This window comes from Hyla sarda, chromosome 4, assembly GCF_029499605.1.
Source record: "Hyla sarda isolate aHylSar1 chromosome 4, aHylSar1.hap1, whole genome shotgun sequence".
Lineage (NCBI taxonomy): Eukaryota > Metazoa > Chordata > Amphibia > Anura > Hylidae > Hyla > Hyla sarda.
This window is the reverse complement of record NC_079192.1, coordinates 298,757,473-298,778,333: the sequence shown is the minus strand read 5'-3', so window position 1 is coordinate 298,778,333 and position 20,861 is coordinate 298,757,473. Positions and strand designations below refer to the sequence as shown.

Here is a 20,861-nt window from a genome sequence, read left to right as displayed (position 1 = left end):
ATGAAAATGAACTAGAAAAGTACTACTTTTTGCATTTTTAATTTGTATTTTGCTCCCCATAATATAATGCTCAACCTCTACAACAAACATGTTACTTACAAAAAAATGCAACTTTCCTCCTGTCCTGGTAAAGGCCATTTGTATGTTGCATTACTGGTCAGTTTAGCTTCATTTTTTTGAAAGCCCAAACCAAAAATGGATCCAAGGAAAAGAAGACTACTACTTCTCCTGTTTTTTTGGGGGGATCCAATCCCACTTTTGACTAAAATGTATTTTAAAAAAATGTACAAGAACCACCTCTATAGGTAGCCTTCCTGTACATATTTACAAATAATCAATACTGCTTGTATCGCCACTTCACGGAAGGCAGGGCAAACAAATGTATTTACAAACCCAGATACTGGGGTTTAACAAACTAGCATTCTAATGGAGACAGCAATCCATTAAATTATATAAATACAGATCATATTTTACTGCTATTGCAATGTATTGCGTATAGCAGACATTTTATTTTTTCATCTTCATATCCGCTTCAATTGCACAACGGCGGCCTCGCGTGCCTCCATCCTATGAAATAAAGAACAAAAAATGCAATGTGTCAGCAGAAAGCCAGGCATAGATAATGCGATGTCCTACAACTTTATTTATGTTTATTTTTATTTTTTTTAAGATATACATTTACACTTAGAACTTAGAATTTACACTCTGATACAGTTGGAAAAATACATACCTGGAACACTAAGCAGAGACCTTCTGACTTCTCATGCTAGTGCTGTTCTAACCCTGTCACAATTCAAAGCTCTGCACTGCTGCTCTAGTTCAATACATACTACACTGTGGAATGAATACATCTTTATTATCATGCACTACATATCAAATAATGTAACCTTGCTATTTCGGGCTTGGATAATTCTCACATACATAAATATCAGTCTGAAGGACAGAAAGAAGCACTAAGGAAGCAATGCACAGGAGACACAAAGCAGACAGTAATAACATTTAACACAGTACATTGCATTCATTGTGAAACAGCTGTAAAGGACGGATGTAGTGTGCTGAAACACATATCCTCCAATACAATTCAGCTATTCAATACTTACAAAGAGAGAGAGAAGGAAGGCAGGAGAGCCCATGGGGACACTGTCCTGTTAAAGGACAAACAGAAAAACAGGTCAGATTCCACGGAGACTCTCCTCCGACACAAGACATTAAAGACGTTATTCAGGAATAGAAAAACAATGTTGATTTCTTCCAAACAGCACCACACCTGTCCTCAGGTTGTGTGTGGTATTACAACTTGGCTCCATTCACTTCAATGGAACTGAGATGCAATACTACACACAACCTTAGGACAGGTGTGGTGCTGTTTCTTTGAAGAAATCAGCTCTGTTTTTCTAACCCTGGATAACCCTTTTAAGAAGCTGGCAACAAAAAAGCAAAAAAGAGGAGCCAGGACCTTGACAATGATCTCACAGAGGGGAGGAAGGCTTCAATAAGGATACAGGAGGCTTTCCAACACATTTATTTTTTTTTTTTTTTGCATGAGATATTTAGGAATCTTCTCTTAAGAACTCTAGTACTGTACTGGCTTCTCCTGCTACCACAAGGACAACAAAACCCAATTACTGACTAAAAAGTTAAGTTCCACATTTGGAGCAAATTTTACACATACGTTTTGGAATTTTAGTACGAGAAAAACAGTCAAGCAAATCCTTTCCTTTAGGACAGAGTATAATTTGGCCAATTGCACCTCTTCAGGCACCATTAGAACTTTTATTCTGGCAATGGAGACAGCAAAAAATCTGGCATAATGGCCATCTGCAAATCACCATTTGCTCTTCGGTATTTATAGGCATCATTTGCTGGATTGTCAGAAATGTCCTGATGGTACCAGGAGAACTGTCACCTGCTCTTCCTGTATATTCCCCACAGTGCCTCAACTGGAGAGATCTGGGTGACAGAACTACAGATCATGCGATACCCTAAAAGATAAGCATATACAATGTTTCGAAAGGATATTATCAGGACTCCAACTTCTGGCACTCCCACTGGTACGAGCACTGCAGCCTCTTCTTGTCTAGTTCTGCTTGGCTATGCATCAACATAAAATAAGCAGTACGTAAAAAGGATGCGCTGGTAAAAAAGGTAATTCTTAATTTCAAGCAAGGGGGTTCACAAACATCGGGAGTGGAGACGGGGGAGACAGGTCAACGACCGTTTCACCGCAACTGCGAGTTCAACTGGACCATGGATGGTCCCCAGTCTCCGCTCCCGATGTTTGTGAACCCCCTTGCTTGAAATAAAGAAGTACCTTTTTTACCAACGCATCGAGTGCCGTGAGCATCCTTTCTATGTGCCTGTATGGACATCCTGCCTTTGCTCTTTTGCCACTGAGCACTGAAAGACTGGTTGTGATATTGCGACTCCTCTGTTACTACATGGCACCTCTACAAGCTCTCAGGTATTATGTGGTGATTATACATTAGCAATGCCGTCCCTTAATCTATTTGTGGTGTCTATAAAATAAGCAGTGGTGGTGGAATGTAGTGCATTATTGTCCCATTTAAGTGAACAGGACAATGCTGCAGTACCCTGAATTGTGGTAACTACTGTAATGCAAGGAAAAGCAGAAGTAAACACGAAAGAGTACAGGCCATCAAACTATTTTGTAAGACAGGATAAACCCCTCCAGCTTAATCTACACTATATATCTACCTGAATGGAGAAAAACTAATTCCATGATTATGTGTATGTATATATATTTTTGTTTTTATTTTTTATTACTGGAAACCACCAAAGATAAAGGTTAGGTCTCCTAATGTATTAATACAAAAAAAACAAAAACAGGAAACTTACTATAAAACTTCACTTTTATTAATACTCTTTAAAAGGGGGGGGGGAGATATTTATATATATATATATATTTTTTTTTTTTTTTTTTTTTTTTTAAACTAAACAAAACAGTATTCTTATATAAATTTTTCGACCACCACCATTTGTTTTAATGCTTGGCAGTTTTTGTCAGCTTCACACTTTAGTTGATTATACACAGTTACAGCTGCCATTAATCCAGCATAACTCACAAAGTTCTCATATGTGCTGCAATTTTATTACAAAGAAGAAAAAAAGAACACGTCTCTCCATTTTTCATATCACAGGATCAACTTTTTGCACATAGTTCCGGTATTGGTTGCAGGAATACACTATTAAAAGGGATTGAAAAAAAAATAGAAAAAAACACAAGTGCACCAGAGCCAAAGTCCAATTCATGATTAGCACACATTGTTTGTATATATTTATGGAACGAGTATTTTCCTCAGGGAGAGGCACCACTTTGGTTGTACACCAAACAGCGCTAAACAGATAAGGATAGCCGCAAGATGGTTCCTGAAGATTTTGACAAAGAAATGCATTGAACCCGATGAGACATGGACACCAGTGATTCAACTTCAGGTTTTTGTTTATATTATGCATCTAATTTTTGACTGTCTAAATAGAAATGTGACTACTTGGCAAATATACAAATGCAAGTGCAAGTCTATGGACATTATATTAACTAATAGCACAGACAAAGCACCTTATTCATGTTAAAAATGCACTTTACGGCTTTCAAAATAATCTTTTAATGCACATGTGAATTCAGTCTTGAGTAAACTACACAATGAACATTGTTATTAAGTGAATGGGAGTCACGGATAATGCACCTACTATGGCTCAGGATATAATAATATAGCACCGAATGGTGATACAACATCTACTGAGCTGTGAATGAATGCAACTTGAACTCTGTTTATGAACTACAAAAAAACGCAAAGTGTGTATGGTGGGAGCGTATTCATATTAGTAAACACCATACACACGGATGTTAAAGGAAAAGTGGTCACATTATATAATTTGAGTGCATCAAAAACGCAAAGTGTGCATAGGAACATAAATGTTCACATGGGCGTTGTGGACGAAAATTACATTGCACTTTATAAAAGTATTGACTGACTAAGAATCTTGTTTCCTATGAATAACATCAAAGTGTTGCAATTCATCCGTGTGCATGGTGACCAAGAAGAGCTCAGGCATTATATACACAAACAATATGTGCTAATCATGAATAGGACTTTGGCTCTGGTGCACTTGTGATTTTTCTATTTATTTCAATCCCTTTAATAGTGTATTCCTGCAACCAATACCGGGAAAAAAGAGACAAAAACAGGTATGGATGCTGTAGGAACTATGTGCAAAAAGTTGATGCTGTGATATGAAAAAATGGACAGACATGTTCTTTTTTTCTTCTTTGTAATAAAGTTGCAGCACATATGAGAACTTTGTGAGTTATGCTGGATTAATGGCAGCTGTAACTGTGTATGATGAACTGAAGTATGACGCTGACAAATCTGCCAAGCATTAAGACAAATAGTGGCGGTTGAAAAATCTATATAAGAATACTGCATTTTTACAAAAAAAAAATATATATTTTTTTTTCCCTTTTAAAGAGTATTAATAAAAGTAAAGTTTTATAGTAAGGTTCCTGTTTTTTTGGAAAACAAGGAGATTTTGGTTTACTTACCGTAAAATCTCTTTCTCGAAGGATCCATTGGGGGACACAGACCGTGGGTGTATGCTGCTGTCTCTAGGAGGTGTGACACTATGGTAATAAAAAAAAGTCGGCTCCTCCCAGCAGGATATACCCGCTTCCAGGCCCTAAGCTAATCAGTTTTAGTGCCAGAGCAATAGGAGAGGACCGACAGGTCAAAGACGACACAAACTGTCCGAGAACCAGAAGAAAAAACATAACTGAACACGCCCTCGGACAGAGAACCAAAGAAAACCCCAAAAAGGGCAGAGCTGTGTCCCCCAATGGATCCTTCGAGAAAGAGATTTTACGGTAAGTAAACAAAAATCTCCTTTTCTCTATCGGCTCCATTGGGGACACAGACCGTGGGACGTACCAAAGCAGTCCCTTGGGTGGGCAGATAAGCATTCAGGCAGACGGCCTTTCCACTGCCGCCTGCAACACTTTACGGCCCAGACTAGCATCAGCCGATGCAAAGGTATGTACCCGGTAGAACCTCGAGAAAGTGTGCAAAGACGACCAGGTAGCCGCCTTGCAAATCTGCGAGGCCGAGGCTCTGTTCTAGAGAGCCCAGGATGCCCCAACAGAACTGTAGAATGAGCCACAACCCTGAAAGGAGGAATCTTCCCCTTACAGCGATAGGCTTCCGAAATGGCAGACCGAATCCACCGAGAAATGGTGGCCTTGGAAGCAGGCTGTCCTTTACGACGACCTTCCGTAAGGACGAAAAAGGAATCACACTGACGAAACGCAGAAGTGATAGAGAGATAAGACCGAACAGCCCGAACCACATCCAGCTTGTGTAGTAAGCGCTCCTTAGGGTGAGAAGGAGCAGGACAAAAAGACGGGAGGACAATGTCCTCATTGAGATGAAAAGCCGAAACCACCTTAGGCAAAAAGGAAGGATCTGGCCGGAAAACAACCTTGTCCTGGTGGAGCACCAGAAACTGTGAACGGCAGGAGAGAGCTGCCAATTCAGACACCCTCGGGATGGAGGTGATAGCAACAAGAAGCGCCACTTTCCAAGAAAGGAGGCATAGAGACACCTCTCTAAGGGGCTCAAAAGGTTCACCCTGGAGGGCACTCAGAACCAGATTCAAGTCCCAAGGGGGAAGAGGGTGATCGATAAGGAGGGACAGCATGCGCCACTCCTTGAAGGAAAGTCCGGACATGAGAATTAGAAGCCAGAGGACGCTGGAAAAGAATAGAAAGGGCCGAAACCTGACCTTTAAGGGAACTGAGGAGACAACCCAAGTTCCAACCCCAACTGCAAAAAGGAGAGAAGACAGGGAACCGAGAAGGTCACAGGAGACAGGACCTGAGCTTCACACCAGCGAAAATAAGACCGCCAGGTACGGTGGTAAATTCTTGCTGAGGAGGGCTTACGAGCCCTGAGCATGGTGTGAATGACTTGGGAAGAGAACCCACTGGCCCTCAAAACCGCGGTCTCAACCGCCACGCCGTCAAATGCAGCGACTGTAAATTGGGGTGGCAAAGAGGACCCTGTGAGAGCAGGTCCGGACAAAGCGGAAGGCGCAGCGGAGCGTCGTCCAGGAGCCTGACCACGTCGGTGTACCACGCCCTTTGGGGCCAATCTGGTGCTACCAGAATGGCGGGAACGTCCTTCGCTTTGAGCTTCCTCAGAACCCTGGGAAGGAGCGGAAGGGGAAGAAACAGATAGGGTAGGGCAAACCCCACCCATGGAATCACTAGGGCGTCCACGGCTAAAGCCAGAGGGTCCCGGGACTTGGACACAAATGGAAGGATCTTCCGATTCTGCCGGGACGCGAAAAGGTCCACGTCTGGAATGCCCCAGAGGTCGTAGATCTGCACGAAGACCTCCAGATGTAGGGAGCGATCGCCGGGGTTGGGTGAGGACCGACTGAGGAATTCCACTTCCCAGTTGAGCACCCCCTGAATGTGAATCGCCGAGATGGCTGGAACCATGCTTTCCGCCCAGATGAGAATCTTTGTCACCTCGGCCATGGCTGCCGAGCTGCGTGTGTCGACTTGACGATTTATGTATGCCGCGGCCGTGGCGTTGTCCAACTGGACGCGGACAGCGTTGTAGCCACCTGCCAGTGAAGGGGAAGAAATTAGCGCCCCTGGAGAAGAAGCGGGGAGCGGAGCCACCAGAGAAGAGACTGACTGATCCTGTGAGGGAGAAAAATCTTGCGACCGAGGGACAGCGGAGATCTGTCCCACCGAGAGAGAATCGCCAGTTGAAGAGGTCGGTAATGAAACTGGGCAAAGGGCACGGCCTCTATGGTCGCCACCATCCGATCCAGGACTTCCATGCAAGCGCAGATGGAGACTGGGACCTGGAGCCGAAGGGAGCGGACTCCTGACAGAAGAGTCAGAAGTTTGTCCGGAGGAAGGCAAATTCGGGCCGAGGTCGTGTTGAAGTGAAGTCCCAAGAATATCAGGGACTGGCTGGGAGAGAGGACTGACTTGTCCCGGTTGACCCTCCACCCAAAGCCATCCAGAGTGTGAAGAGTGACATCCACATTCGCCAGGGTATGGGCTCTGGTGGGAGCCTTGATGAGAGGGTCGTCCAGGTAGGGTATCGATGAGACTCCCCTCGAACGCAACAGGGCCATCACCGGCGCAAGGATCTTGGTAAAGACTTGAGGAGCCGTGGCCAGGCCAAAGGGGAAGGCTACGAATTGAAAATGCCCCTCCGAAACCGCAAAACGGAGGTACCGATGATGGCCTGGAAATATTGACACATGGAGGAAGGCAAGCTTGATGTCCACCGAGGAAAGAAACTCCCCTAGTTCCAGGGATTCCACTACCGAACGGAGAGATTCCATTCGGAAGTGGCGGATGAGAAGATGACGGTTGAGACGCTTGAGGTCTAGGATTGGCGCACAGAACCGTCCTTCTTGGGGACCACAAAAAGATTGGAATAGAAACCCCGAAAACATTCCCCTGGAGGAACAGGAACGATAACCCCCTGGAGAAGCAGAGACTGTAGAGCCTCTCGAAATTGCTTAGCCAGAGAAGGAGACCTGGGATCGAAAAAAGCGATCCCTCGGGAGGGAGGCGAATTTGGTTCGGTAACCGCTGGATACCACGTCCCTGACCCAGGAGTCCTGAATGTGTGTGGTCCAGATGTCTCGAAAAAAAATAAGAGACAACCTCCCACCCGAGAAAAAACTGCGGGTGGGGGCTTTACTTCATGCGGAAGAGGGTTTGCGGTTGCCTGATTTGGCCGCAAACCGGCCGGAACGGTTGGTGTCCGACTTCCAGGCGCGGCCGGAACGAGGGAGCCTTCTTGTCCCGCGAAGGCGCCAGCTCAGACCCCTTGCTGGGGCCAAAGGTCTGAAAGGACCGAAAGGAAGAGGACTTCCTTTGGGAAGTAGAGCGAGCCTTATTTTGAGGCAACAAGAAACTCTTACCTCCCGTCGCCTCAGAGATAATCTCGTCAAGGCGCTTGCCAAAAAGACGGCCACCCATAAAAGGAAGCTCAGTGAGAGACCTTTTGGAAGCGGCATCCGCATTCCAAGCTTTAAGCCACATAGAACGGCGGAGAGCAGCTAGGTGACCCACAGCAAAGGCAGAACAACGGGCTGACTGCATGGAAGCTGTGCACAGAAATTCCCCAGCTTTAGAGCATTGGAGAGCCAGAGCAGACAGATCCTCTGAGGGGGATCCCGATAGGGCCTTGGACGCCCATGCTGAGGAGAAAATGTGAAGAAGCGAAGAGCCGGCTGCTTCAGAGGCAAACTTCGCTAAGGACTCCACCTTCTTGTCCGTGGAATCCTTGAAGGCAGCCGCATCTGCCAGTGGCAGTGTAGTGGCCTTAGAGATCCGGGAGATTGGTGGATCCACTGAGGGAGGGGAAACCACCTTAGTGACAAGATCCTTGTCAAATGGATAACGTTCTTGAATAGTCTTAATTCCCGGGAACCTCTTGTCTGGATGTTTCCATGCAGATTCCAGAATGGCGTCAAAGTCAGCGAGAGAGCTGAACTTTTGAGGTGTTGGCTTAGCACGATGAAAGGATACTTCAGGAGTTACGTCCAAAGTTCCTGGGTCCTCTAAGTGAAAGGTGTCTCTTATGGCCGCAACCAATGAGTTCACCGTTTCAACTGTATCCGAGCGGTCCTCTGAGTCAGATGCCGATTCGGAAGCCTCGTCAGCCAGTTCACCAGGAGAATGTGAACGAGTGAAGGCAGTCCTGGAGGGGGGCGACCCTGACCGGGTACGCGGCTCTAGCGTGGTAGAGCGGCGACTCCGAGAACGTCCTCTGGAGGAGCGACGTTTGTGACCAGATGACAGGGGGGGGGGGGGGGGCAGGACCCACGGGGGGAGCGCCCACGCCTATCTGAGGACTCAATGGAAGAGTCCCACGAGGCACCCCTAGTACGCTTGTGAGAGCGTGAAGTATGTGGGGAAGCCGCCCCCACAGAGGGCCGGCGCAGGGCAGACTCGGAAGGCCTCAGCCACCGAACGGGAGACTTGGGTCAAGTCAGCCATATACTGGGTAAGGGAAGAAACCCAGGTTGGAGGGGCAGCTGAATCCACCGGGACCGAAAGGGCATCCGGGGGTACCTGGGGGAGCAGTGGAGCAAGTGGGCTCAGTAGAGCTAGGCATCTTAGCATTACAGTGCTTACAGACAAAATAAGTCACCAACGCTCCGGTTTTCTGTTTAGAGGGAGGAACAGCTCTGGGTACGGACATAATGAGAAAAGACAGGAACTTTCTCACCCTAGTCTGTGTCCCCTGGCAGCTGGCAGTGAGGAGAACTCGTCTCCGTGCAGCTAGTGAAAAAAAGGCCAGCCAATAGCCAGAGAGGGGCGTGCCTGAGGCAGAGGCACTAAAGGATTGGCCTCCCACAGTGAAATTCGCGCCCACGGCGCTGATTGGAGGACACTTCACGCCTCCAGGGAGCTCCGACGGCCCTGTGGGCGGAGCTAATGGAGGACGGGGAAGCCGTCATGGTGCCCGCTCCTAGTCCCGAGAGCATATGTCAGCCGCATATGCGCTCGGGGGGACGAGAGCAAGCGGCGAACACGCCAGCAGCAGCTGCCGGAGAAAGTGAAAGTAAGCCGGCACTCCGTGCGCCCGGCTAGAGAAAACGCCGCGGCTGTCAGCCGCATATAAGGCGCCGCGGCTTGTAGCCGCATAGTAAAAAACACACAAACACAGTGAGGTATGAAACACACATACACACAGTGCAATCACTCATGCCCCCTAAAGATGCCACTGCTCGCCCCAGAAAGAATAAAACCCCAGTACAGTCAGCCCCATAAACCTAAAAAAAAAAAAAAAGGTGGCCCAAAAACAGAGGGTCTCCAGAGGTTGCAAGTCCGCACCTAAAGAGAAAGGAATGTACTTACCTCAGTCAGAAGAACTTACCTAATGGAGTCTTCTGTGAAGTCTTCAGTCAGCTTTTTGTCACCTGCATGACGCCTGGCTGCTATGCGCGAGCGAGACGAGCAGGGAAATAGGGGGACCCTGACCCATGAGGTACCAACCCAGGCGCTGACCGTTGGCGAGGGGGGGTGAACAGCGCATATATGCAATGTCTGTGCCCCCTTACTCGCAATGGGGAAACAGGGAACCGGAGTCCCTGAGTCCCCACCTGAAAACATGAAAGAAAAAGGGAATAAAAAAACTAACACTTCCATATACTAGGAAAAACAATAAAATAGAAGACCTGGTCTGGAGAATTCCAGACCATGTCCACCTCCTTCAGACACTAAGCTTAAAATGATTAGCTCAGGGCCTGGAGGCGGGTATATCCTGCTGGGAGGAGCCGACTTTTTTTATTACCATAGTGTCACACCTCCTAGAGACAGCAGCATACACCCACGGTCTGTGTCCCCCAATGGAGTCGATAGAGAAATATATATACATATATATACAAACACACCAATGTTTCCCAACCAGTGTGCCTCAAGGTGTTGCAAAACTGCATCTCCCAGCATTGTCCAGGCATGCTGGGAGTTGTAGTTTTGCAACATCTGGAGGCACACTGGTTGGGAAACACTGATATATACACACACATATTACTTCATCTCATGTTTCATCATAAGGATTTCATATGGAGCCCTCTTAAATCTTATATACTACAGTAAAACTATGTCTTTTATTAACATGATTGACAAGCAATGTTATTTACCCCATATATTAGTTTGCATGTCACTATGAAACATGAAAACCTTTTTTTCTAGCTGGTGCTCAGTTTTCACCATTCCGAACAATCTGCCACAAGAGCGTTGGGAGTAATACGAACCAACGGTGTAGTATTTGGTTATTTTACTTTTATAGTAATATTCAACTTCAGAAAATAAAAATGTATCTGTTTGGTGGAAAAATGATATACAGTGCCCCCCGACCTACGATGGCCCCGACATATGATGAAATCGACATACGATGGCCTCTCAGAGGCCATCGCATGTCGATGTCAGCATCGACATACGATGCTTTTTTATGTCGGGGCCATCGCATTAAGTGCTATCCGGCAGCGCCAAATGCTTAAGCTGCTGCCGGATAGCAGCTTAATGTTCCCCGTGTGGTGCTGTAAGTATTACTTACCCCTCCACGATGCTCCGGGGTGCCCTCCGGGTCCAGCGCTGGTCTTCTGGTGTCTTCTCGGCCCTCTCCGATGACGTCAATACGCTGCTGCGCACGCCATCCAATAGGAATGGCGTACGCAGCAGCGTAATGACGTCGCTACGCAGGCCCAGTAAGGCCTTGCGGAAGACAGAGGAGGACCGGAGAAGACAGCAGAGGACCGGAGAAGACAGCGGAGGACCCAGCGGAGGCCCGGGATCACCATCGGGAGCGGCGGGGACAGGTGAGTACAGCTTCCTATACTTTACATTGCACGAATCCCTCAACATACAATGGATTCGACAAACGATGGCTCGTTTGGAACGAATTACCATCGTATGTTGAGGGACCACTGTATACTATAAACTAAACTTATCAAAGATATATCTATATATATATATTAAAGTATTATAACTTTTTCATTTATTTTTTTTTTTATATTACTGATCCTTACTCTGCACTTTTTCCAATGTGACAGGAAAAGCCAGATGTTATCATTCTAATAACTGTGAAAAAGCACTGTCTCTCCAGTTGCAGATCTGTCTAGTAGTGTTGTGATACAGAAGTGGGTATATTGTTGCATAGATAGAGAGATTTTACCATTCAAGGCTGAAAAAAAAACATGTTAAAAACACAATGTGGGGATATAGCTGGATCGGCTGTCGCTAAGATTTCTGGGATAAAATAGGTTTGTCCCTGTCATTTTGCAAAACTTTTGACATGTCACAGCATCATGTCAAGTTTTATTCGGTAGCTGTTTGGGTGTTTTATATCCCCCACTGATTATTAGGCAGAAGCAGGTAGTTATGCACTTTACTCCCTTGCTGCAATCTCTGTCCAGTTACAGAAGATGGGCTTCATTGTTAGTCTTTGGAGCCTCTCTTCTGCAAATAAACAAGGATTACAGCGGGCAGGGGAGTGAGGTGCACAATCAAACTTGTTCTAATGATCAGCCAGCGTCTGAAATCCCAGACCTAGACCGATCAAAACTTTTGACATGTCTCCGATGTGCCAGAAGTTTTGTTAAATGACAGGAACATTTTAAGATATGATAAATGGTATAACCAAAATGTTTTTTGAGCCAGGAATATAAAATTACCTTTTCAGAGGCATCTTGTTTGCGTGTGGAATCTCGGCCTCTCAGACTTTTTGCACTAATTCCTGATTCAGATGTCTGCATAATCAATTGCGTGGCTAGGAATTGCTATCATATAAGAAAGATGTGTGTTAACAGGAAAAACATACAAACAGTGAAAACTGTACACCTCAAAGCTTCTAAAGTCACAACAAGAAAGGCACTTTTTTTTTTATTTATTTGTTTTTTTTTTTTAAACATGCTACAATAGCAACCATACCTGTATTTGTTCCAGCACATCACGTTGCATCTCTACAGCCATGTGGTAAACATCATGATCAGAACTGTTATACATTACAGCATTCTGGAACATGAGCATGATGTCCCTCTGGAACTCTGCAGTACTCCGAATTAAACCAGTCTCAATGTTTTTCTTTATAGTTGACAGGTCCATAGGCCTTAGAAATAGAAATGTTATGTAAGTACTAGCGCAACAAATCACGTTATAATACAAAATAATGAATGGTGATAAAGGTTATTTTTTCTGCCAAAAAAAAAACAAACAAAAAAAAAAAAACACCCTATCAGTCCTCTCCACGTTTAACACTATTACTCCGGTCCTCCCTCCCAGGGTTTGTTTACAGGGCAGCAGCAATGATGTGCAGGTATACCAACAGCACTACTAGCAGCCAAATCAGGAGTATATGGTACAGAGTACAGAAGCCACTGGATTGTAAGCAGCAACTACGTGGATGTATGGGCGAAAAAAAAAAAAAAAAAAGTCCAGCAGCATAAAAAACGCATACAGTGATATGAAAAACAGACACTTCAAAAAAAAAAAAATAATAATTAAAAAAATACACAAATTCCCTAGTGGTTATTTACAGAAAGTTAGACGAAAGCATCCTTCATGGTGAAATAGGAACTTTTATTGAATCAAATTTACAGGGGCATTTCAACCTATGCAGTAGTCTTTGTCAAAACAACGCCATGTGTTTTTTCTTTCAATAAAAGAAGTTATTATTTCACCTGGAAAGGAGTGGTCACATACCGTATTTATCGGCGTATAACACGCACTTTTTAGGCTAAAATTTTTAGCCTAAAGTCTGTGTGCGTGTTATACGCCGATACACCCCCAGGAAAGGCAAGGGGAGAGAGGCCGTCGCTGCCCGCTTCTCTCCCCCTGCCTTTCCTGAGGTCTAGAGCGCTGCTGTCGGCCCTTTTCACCCCCTGGTTATCGGCGCCGCTGCCCGTTCTGTCCCCCTGACTATCGGTGCCGGCGCCGATAGCCAGGGAGAGAGAAGCGGCGCCGACAGCCAGGGGGAGAGAAGGGGCAGCGGCACCCATTGCCGGCGCCGCTGTCCCGTTGCCTCCCCCCATCCCCGGTGGCATAATTACCTGAGTCGGGTCCGCGCTGCTCCAGGCCTCCGTCGTGCGTCCCCGGCGTCGCTGCTATGCGCTGAACGGCACGGTGCATGACGTCAGTGCGCCGCGCCGTGCATAGCAACGACGCTGGGGACGCACGACGGAGGCCTGGAGCAGCGCGGACCCGACTCAGGTAATTATGCCACCGGGGATGGGGGGAGGCAACGGGGCAGCGGCGCCGGCAATGGGTGCCGCTGCCCCTTCTCTCCCCCTGGCTGTCGGCGCCGCTTCTCTCTCCCAGGCTATCGGCGCCGGCACCGATAGTCAGGGGGACAGAACGGGCAGCGGCGCCGATAACCAGGGGGTGAAAAGGGCCGACAGCAGCGCTCTAGACCCCAGGAAAGGCAGGGGGAGAGAAGCGGGCAGCAACGGCCTCTCTCCCCCTGCCTTTCCTGGGGATGTATCGGGGTATACACGCGCACACACGCACCCTCATTTTACCATGGATATTTGGGTAAAAAACTTTTTTTACCCAAATATCCTTGGTAAAATGAGGGTGCGTGTTATAGGCCGGTGCGTGGTATACCCCGATAAATACGGTAACTTTTTGTTTTGTTAGGTATACAGGTTCATCATCACTGCAGTCCTGTAAACGGGGAGGACTAGGGTGATGGTGCTAGATCTGATGAAGAGTAAAAGAGGTATAGGCTCTTTTTTATTTTACCACAGTCCTAAGAACCAGACAATTTTGTAAATATGCCAGAAAACCTCCTTAAATTCTCCATCTGACTAGTAGAAAAAAAATAAACAGATTTCACCAACCCAAATAAAAAAATGATTTTCTCTCCCTTATCTTGAATGCACCTTTGTAATTATAAATTGAAAAAATAACAGTATATTTTGGACTAAAGGCATTACCTTTGCACAATACTATGATACCCAGGAGCAATATCATCTGTCACAGGCTGAAGAAAGACATTGGCATACCTGGACAGAACAGAAAGAGAATCAACATATTATTCAGTTAATCAAGGCTTTCATAGGACCTTTGATGTTTAAAGGGGTACTCCACTGGCCAGCATTCGGAAGTAAATGTTCTGAACGCTGTTTTCGTGCTACGGGGGTTGGTCACGCCCCTCGTGACATCATGACCATGCCCCCTCAATGCAAGTCTATAGGAGGGGCGTGACCGACGCCCGCAGCGCGAAAACAGTGTTCGAACCATTTACTTCTGAACGCTGGCCAGTGGAGTACCCCTTTAAGAGGCAGATACCTATAATGACTCTGACCTAGTGGAAGTATCATTCAATCAATTCTAGATGACCAATACAAAAGACAGCTGAGTTATCTATATTATGAATGAAACCTTTATTTCAATAAGAGTTAAACAAGTACTCAGTAAAAATCTTTATTTTGCTAAGGGATTTGTTGTTAGGTCAGGATAAATGATAAACTGTGAGTAAAGACTAACAAAGCACTTTATTAAGATACTTCCAGCCTCTGTCATTCTCAGAGAACACATGAACCCGTGATAAGACTCTCCTCATGTGGCAGTGCTTGTTGTATGGACCATAAGTCACTTACTCTTGTTATTTGTAAAGAGAAAAGAAGAAAGGCGCTCCCTGTGGAGTAAAGCCAGCACGAGGGCGGGGAAAAAGAAAAATTTCCGTGCTCACCCTGCTAAGTTGTGTAGTGGCATATACAACAATGCTGATCGCATGTGATTTGAGGATCACAATCCTGTAGTCTGCAGCCTTCCTGAGAGATGTGGAATAAATACAGGACATCAAAAGACCAGAATTTTCGGCGCTGACCACGGAGAAATGAACAAAGCCCAGGTAAAGGAATGGAGGTTTAATAGCAACGCGTTTCACCGCATGCGCGGCTTCATCAGCCTGATGAAGCCGCGCATGCGGTGAAACAAGTTGCTATTAAACCTCCATTCCTTTACCTGGGCTTTGTTCATTTCTCCGTGGTCCGCGCTGAAAATCCTGGTATTTTGAAGTCCTGTATTTATGCCACATCTTGTTATTTGTGGAAGACTGGCCATGAGCATCTGAAACGACAACAGTCTTATCAGGGGGTCACATGGTCTTGAAAGATAGAACAGAGACTGAATTTTTTTCTTCACCTAATTTTTCGTAAATAAACAAAAAGAAAAAGATGGATTGTATAGCAGAACAGATGACAGACCTGTGATTGGCTGCTGCTCTCCACACCAACATAATGGCTTTCTTCCAAATTTTCTGTGCTTGTATTGCCTCTTGATCTTCACTGCAGACCGAACTGAAATCATGACATGTTATTTTACACCAAACTAAAAAAAAATGGTTTGTGTGCCCAAAATACCTCCATACACTTAATATATACAAAAAATTACTTACATACACTTTTTAATATATACATAAATTTACTTACAACTGGGAAGATGCCGGGCTGCTGGGAATAGAATCAGCAAGTGTGTGGGACTGAAGCTGAGCATTATGGATACTAAACCCATCATCGCTCTCACTGATTGGAGGTTCATTATCCATTTCTGATAGATATTCCTCTCCCGCTTCTTCTTCTTTGGTCTCTTCAGGACTTCCAACTTCACTTGTGACATCCTCCTCTTCCTCTTCTTCCTCTCCCTGAGAGTCCTGAATAAAATTATTTGCACAGATTCCCTTAAATACATAAAGATTCATTCTTGTAAAAAAAAAAAAAATTAGGACGAATGGTTACCTTGCTCTGACTGGCAGCTGGAGGTTCTGATTTTATTGGGTCTAAAAACAAAAGCCGTACAATGAAAATATTTATACTTAATCACCTACTCCTCCTGTTCTCAGTTATAACCATAGCCTAGCATATACACATTTCTATTGTTTTCAGTGCGCACCAGTTAAAGATGTACTCTCTTCTGATGGTATCCCTCTTTCTTCTTCATTAGAAAAAGCCCCAGTCTGAGAATTTTCACACTGTGACTCCTTGAGGCAAGAGGGGAAAAACATTAGATATGCAAAATACAATAAGTATCTATATAAAATACAGATTTAACATAAAATGTACCTCTGTTTTCACTTGGTGTTCAGTTGTGTCCTCTTCTTTAACTGACTCTTTTACACTAGCTTCATCTAACTCTTCGTCAAGGGCGTCAAACTGAAAGCTTGAGTGAGAAGTCACTGAATTCCCATCTGACTGAGCAGGGGGCTCCACCTCTGGTTCAGAAGGTTCTGCCTTTATATCAGTCAGCTCCATGATGTTCATTATTGTATCCGTATCCTTGGGCCCTGGAATAAGAGACTTTGGAAGCGTCTCTTGCTTCACTGTGTGTTCCTGAACAGCCTGATCCCAGGGCCCACCAAGGGCTTGGGGGTCATCATTCTCCTCACAAAATGAAAGAGCTGCCTCAACTGCAGCTACATCCAGCACTTCAGGATGGTCATCAACCTATTTAGAGAATATAGATTTCATTACAAAGCAATACATCTTTCAGGTAACATCAAACGCTCCAAATTATTTGATATATTCTTAAAGGGGTATGGCAGCATTTATTTAAAAAACAAGAAACGTAACAATTTGCTGCAGCGTGAGGGGGTTGGGTTATTAAATAAAATAAAAAAAGCCATTCTTATTTAGCCACGGTCCCCAACAGCTCCTGGTCACCTCTATCCAGTCCCTCCGACGACCTCTCTTCTTCATGTTTCTGAAACGAATGCTTATAGCAAGACTTGCCTGTTTAGCCAATTAGAGAAGAGACAATGCTGCGGCCAGTGATTGGCTGAGCCAGCAGGTCGTACTCTAAGCCAGGCATAGGCAATCTTCGGCACTGCAGATGTTTTGGACTACATCTCCCATGATGCTCTTACAGCCAAAATGCTGCAAAAGCATCATAGGAGATGTAGTCCAAAATATCTAAAGTGCCAAAGGTTGCCTATGCCTGCTCTAAGCACTTGTCTCAGAAGCAGAAAGCAGGTATGCAGACCAGACATAAGCAAATGGGAGTTGTAGGGGACTGAAGGATATTGTTTTGGCTTTCTTTTTGAAGAAGCAGCTAGAATTTAACCCGGTAAGGGCTATAGCATTTCAATGACTGCAATAACAAATCAAAGGGGTATTCCAGTGCTTAAAAACTTATGTGGATAGGGGAGCTGTCTGATTCAGAACATAGTCCAAACTCTTCCTGTTGCATAAAGCAGTGGGTCAGCACACACGCCATGCATTGTCTGAGGGTGCGCTGTTATACTGTTTCAAGAATCGGGGAGACCCCCGCCATCAGAGACTTATCCCCTTATGCTGTAGATAGAGGATATGTTATTAAATTTTGGAGTACCCCTTAATTCCCCTTTCCCTGAGAATTAGGGTGTTTGTTAGATAGCTGTAAGAAATCAAAAAGAGAACACTTCGTGATAACACTTGTATTAAAAAAGAGATATTATGTAAAGCATAAAAATCTCCTTTCTCGAAGGATCCATTGGGGGACACAGACCATGGGTATATGCTGCTGTAACTAGGAGGCTTGACACTATGGTAACAAGAAAAGTCGGCCCCTCCCAGCAGGGTATACCTCCCTACAGGCACCTGAGCTAATCAGTTTTAGCCCCAGAGCAGTAGGAGAGGACAGGCAGGTCAGAAAAAAAAAAAAAACACGAACTGTCCGAGGAAACCACAGAATAAAAATTAACTGAACACACCCTCGGACAGGTAACCAAACCAGGAACACCAGAGAAAATAAGGGCGGGTGCTGTGTCCCCCAATGGATCCTTCGAGAAAGAGATTTTACGGTAAGCATAAAGATCTCCTTTTCTCTATTAGCTCCATTGGGGACACAGACCATGGGATGTACCAAAGCAGTCTCTAGGGCGGACAAAGGAAAAATAGTCAGGCAAAAGGCTGGACCACCGCCGCCTGCAACACTTTGTGGCCCAGACTAGCATCAGCGGATGCAAAAGTGTGAACCTGGTGGAATCTTGTGAAGGTGTGTAAAGACGACCAGGTGGTTGCTCTACAAACCTGTGAGGCCGAAGCCTTGTTGCGGAGAGCCCAGGAAGCCCCGACAGAACCAGTGGAATGAGTAGAAACCCTGAAGGGTGGGATCTTCCTCTTGCAGCAGTAGGCTTCCGAAATAGCAGATCGGATCCACCTAGAAATGGTGGCCTTAGAAGCAGGTTGTCCTTTATGGCGACCTTCCGTAAGAACAAAAAAGGAGTCACTCTGACGAAAAGAAGAAATGACTGAGAGATAGGTCTGAACAGCCCTCACCACATCCAGTTAGTGGAGCAAACGTTCCTTGGGATGAGACGGAGCTGGACAAAAGGACGGAAGGACGATGTCCTCATTGAGATGAAAAACAGAAACAACCTTTGGTAAGAAGGAAGGAACTGGACGGAAAACAACTTTGTCCTGGTGAATGATCAGGAAGGGAGAACGGCAGGAGAGAGCTGCCAGTTCTGAAACTCTCCTAATAGGAGGTAATAGCGATAATTAACGCCACCTTCCAGGAAAGGGAGGCGAAGAGGAATGTCCCTGAGAGGTTCAAAGGGAGCACCCTGCAGGGCACTAAGAACTAAGTTCAAGTCCCAAGGTGGAGTAGAGGAAGGAGGGGCCGCGTGGGCCACTCCCTGAAGAAAAGTCCTAATATGGGGATCAGACGCTAGATGACATTGAAATAGAATGGAAAGTTCCAAAACCTGACCCTTAAGGGAACTGAGAGCTAACTGTTATAGCCCCGACTGCAAAAAGGAAAGAAGTCGAGGGAGAGAGAGAACGTAACAGGAGAAAATAAGTGAGATTCACACCAACGAAAATAAGACCACCAAGTACGGTGGTAAATCTTCACAGAAGAGGGCTTGTGCGCCCTGAGCATAGTGCGAATCACCTGGGGGGAGAAACCCGAGCCCTCAGAACCGCGGTCTCAACCACCACGCCGTCAAATGCAGCGACAGTAAATTGGGGTGGCAAAGGGGACCTTGAGAGAGAAGGTCTGGACGAAGAGGGAGGTGCAGCAAAACGTCGTCCAGCAGTAGGACCACGTCGACGTACCACGCCCTCCTGGGCCAGTCTGGAGCCCCGAGAATGGCGGGAACGCCCTCTGCTTTGAGTTTCCTCAGGACCCTGGGAAGGAGGGGAAGAGGAGGAAAAAGATAAGGTAAGGCAAAGTCCGACCAAGGAATAACCAGGGCATCCATGGCCAGAGCCAAGGGATCTACGGACTTTACCAAAGTGAGGAACCTTATGGTTGTGGTGTGACGTGTATAGGTCCATGTGTGGACCTGGTCTCTGCAAACACCTCCGGATGAAGAGACCACTCGCCGGGGACGGCGGAGGATCAGCTGAGAATGTCCGCTTCCCAGTTGGATACTCCCGGAATGTGGATTGCTGAGATGGCCGGCACTCTGAGCTCCGCCCAGAGACGAATCTTGGACACCTCAGCCATCGCTGCGAGTGCCGCCCTGGCAATTGATATACGCCACAGCAGTGGACACGAACAGGACTGTCCTGAAGAAGGATCTCCCAATGGCACAGACAAAGATAGATTGCCCTCAGTTCCAATATGTTGATGGGAAGGAGGGCTTCTCGGGGAGACCAAAGGCCTTGGACTGTCTGGTCCCCAACCCGAAAGACTAGCATCCGTCATGACGACTTGCCAACAGAGGGGCAGAGGGGAATGACGCCATCACAGAAGGGACTGGCGAGACCTCCGAGGGAGAATGAACTTGCGATCGAGGGACAACAGAGATCTGTCCCACCGGAACTGGGCAAAAGGAACGGCCTCCATGGTCGCCACCATCTGACCCAGAACCTTCATGCAAAGGCGAATGGACACTGGAGCAGGGTTCTGGAGTATCCGAACTCCTGACAAGAGGGTCAGCTGCTTGTCCGGCGGAAGCCAAATCCGGGTGAACTGGAGTCCTAGAAAAATTAGAGACCAAGTGGGAGTTCGGTTCGACTTGTCCTGATTGACCATCCAACCGAAACGGGACAAGATTTGAAGGGTGAGACTGAGGCTCTCCCCATTCTGGGTTCTGGTTGGGGCCTTGATCAGGAGGTGGTCCCGGTACGGGATCACTGAGACACCTCTCTACCGTAAGAGGGAGATCACAGGCGCCAGAACCTTGGTGAAGACCCTTGGAGCAGTGGCCAGACCAAAGGGAAGGGTCACAAACAGAAAATGGCCTTCCGGAACAGCAAAGAAGAATGGGAAACCTGAGGTAAGTTGGAAATAGAGGGAAGACCCATTCTGGAGGGATTTCGGAGCCCATAGGGTCTGGAGGAGAATCCTGAGTAGAAGGGGGTGCAGGCGGAACAAG

At 46.2% G+C, this 20,861-nt stretch overlaps 1 protein-coding gene across 5 annotated transcripts in view; it reads right to left on the bottom strand.

The window, feature by feature from the left end:
• The window catches only part of BRD8 (bromodomain containing 8), a 62,569-nt gene that overhangs the window by 25,421 nt on the left and 16,287 nt on the right, over positions 1–20,861 (bottom strand). For 4 of the 5 annotated variants that reach the window (XM_056574671.1, XM_056574672.1, XM_056574674.1 and 1 more), the window contains 9 exons: positions 16,621–17,001; positions 16,451–16,538; positions 16,297–16,337; positions 15,991–16,238; positions 15,766–15,858; positions 14,491–14,559; positions 12,488–12,665; positions 12,232–12,336; positions 1,101–1,145 (listed from right to left, as the gene is read on the bottom strand). In XM_056574671.1, the coding sequence (XP_056430646.1) occupies positions 1,101–1,145; positions 12,232–12,336; positions 12,488–12,665; positions 14,491–14,559; positions 15,766–15,858; positions 15,991–16,238; positions 16,297–16,337; positions 16,451–16,538; positions 16,621–17,001 (1,248 nt within the window). The remainder of the gene's footprint in view (positions 1–1,100; positions 1,146–12,231; positions 12,337–12,487; positions 12,666–14,490; positions 14,560–15,765; positions 15,859–15,990; positions 16,239–16,296; positions 16,338–16,450; positions 16,539–16,620; positions 17,002–20,861) is intronic. The other variant, XM_056574673.1, reaches the window with a different exon arrangement.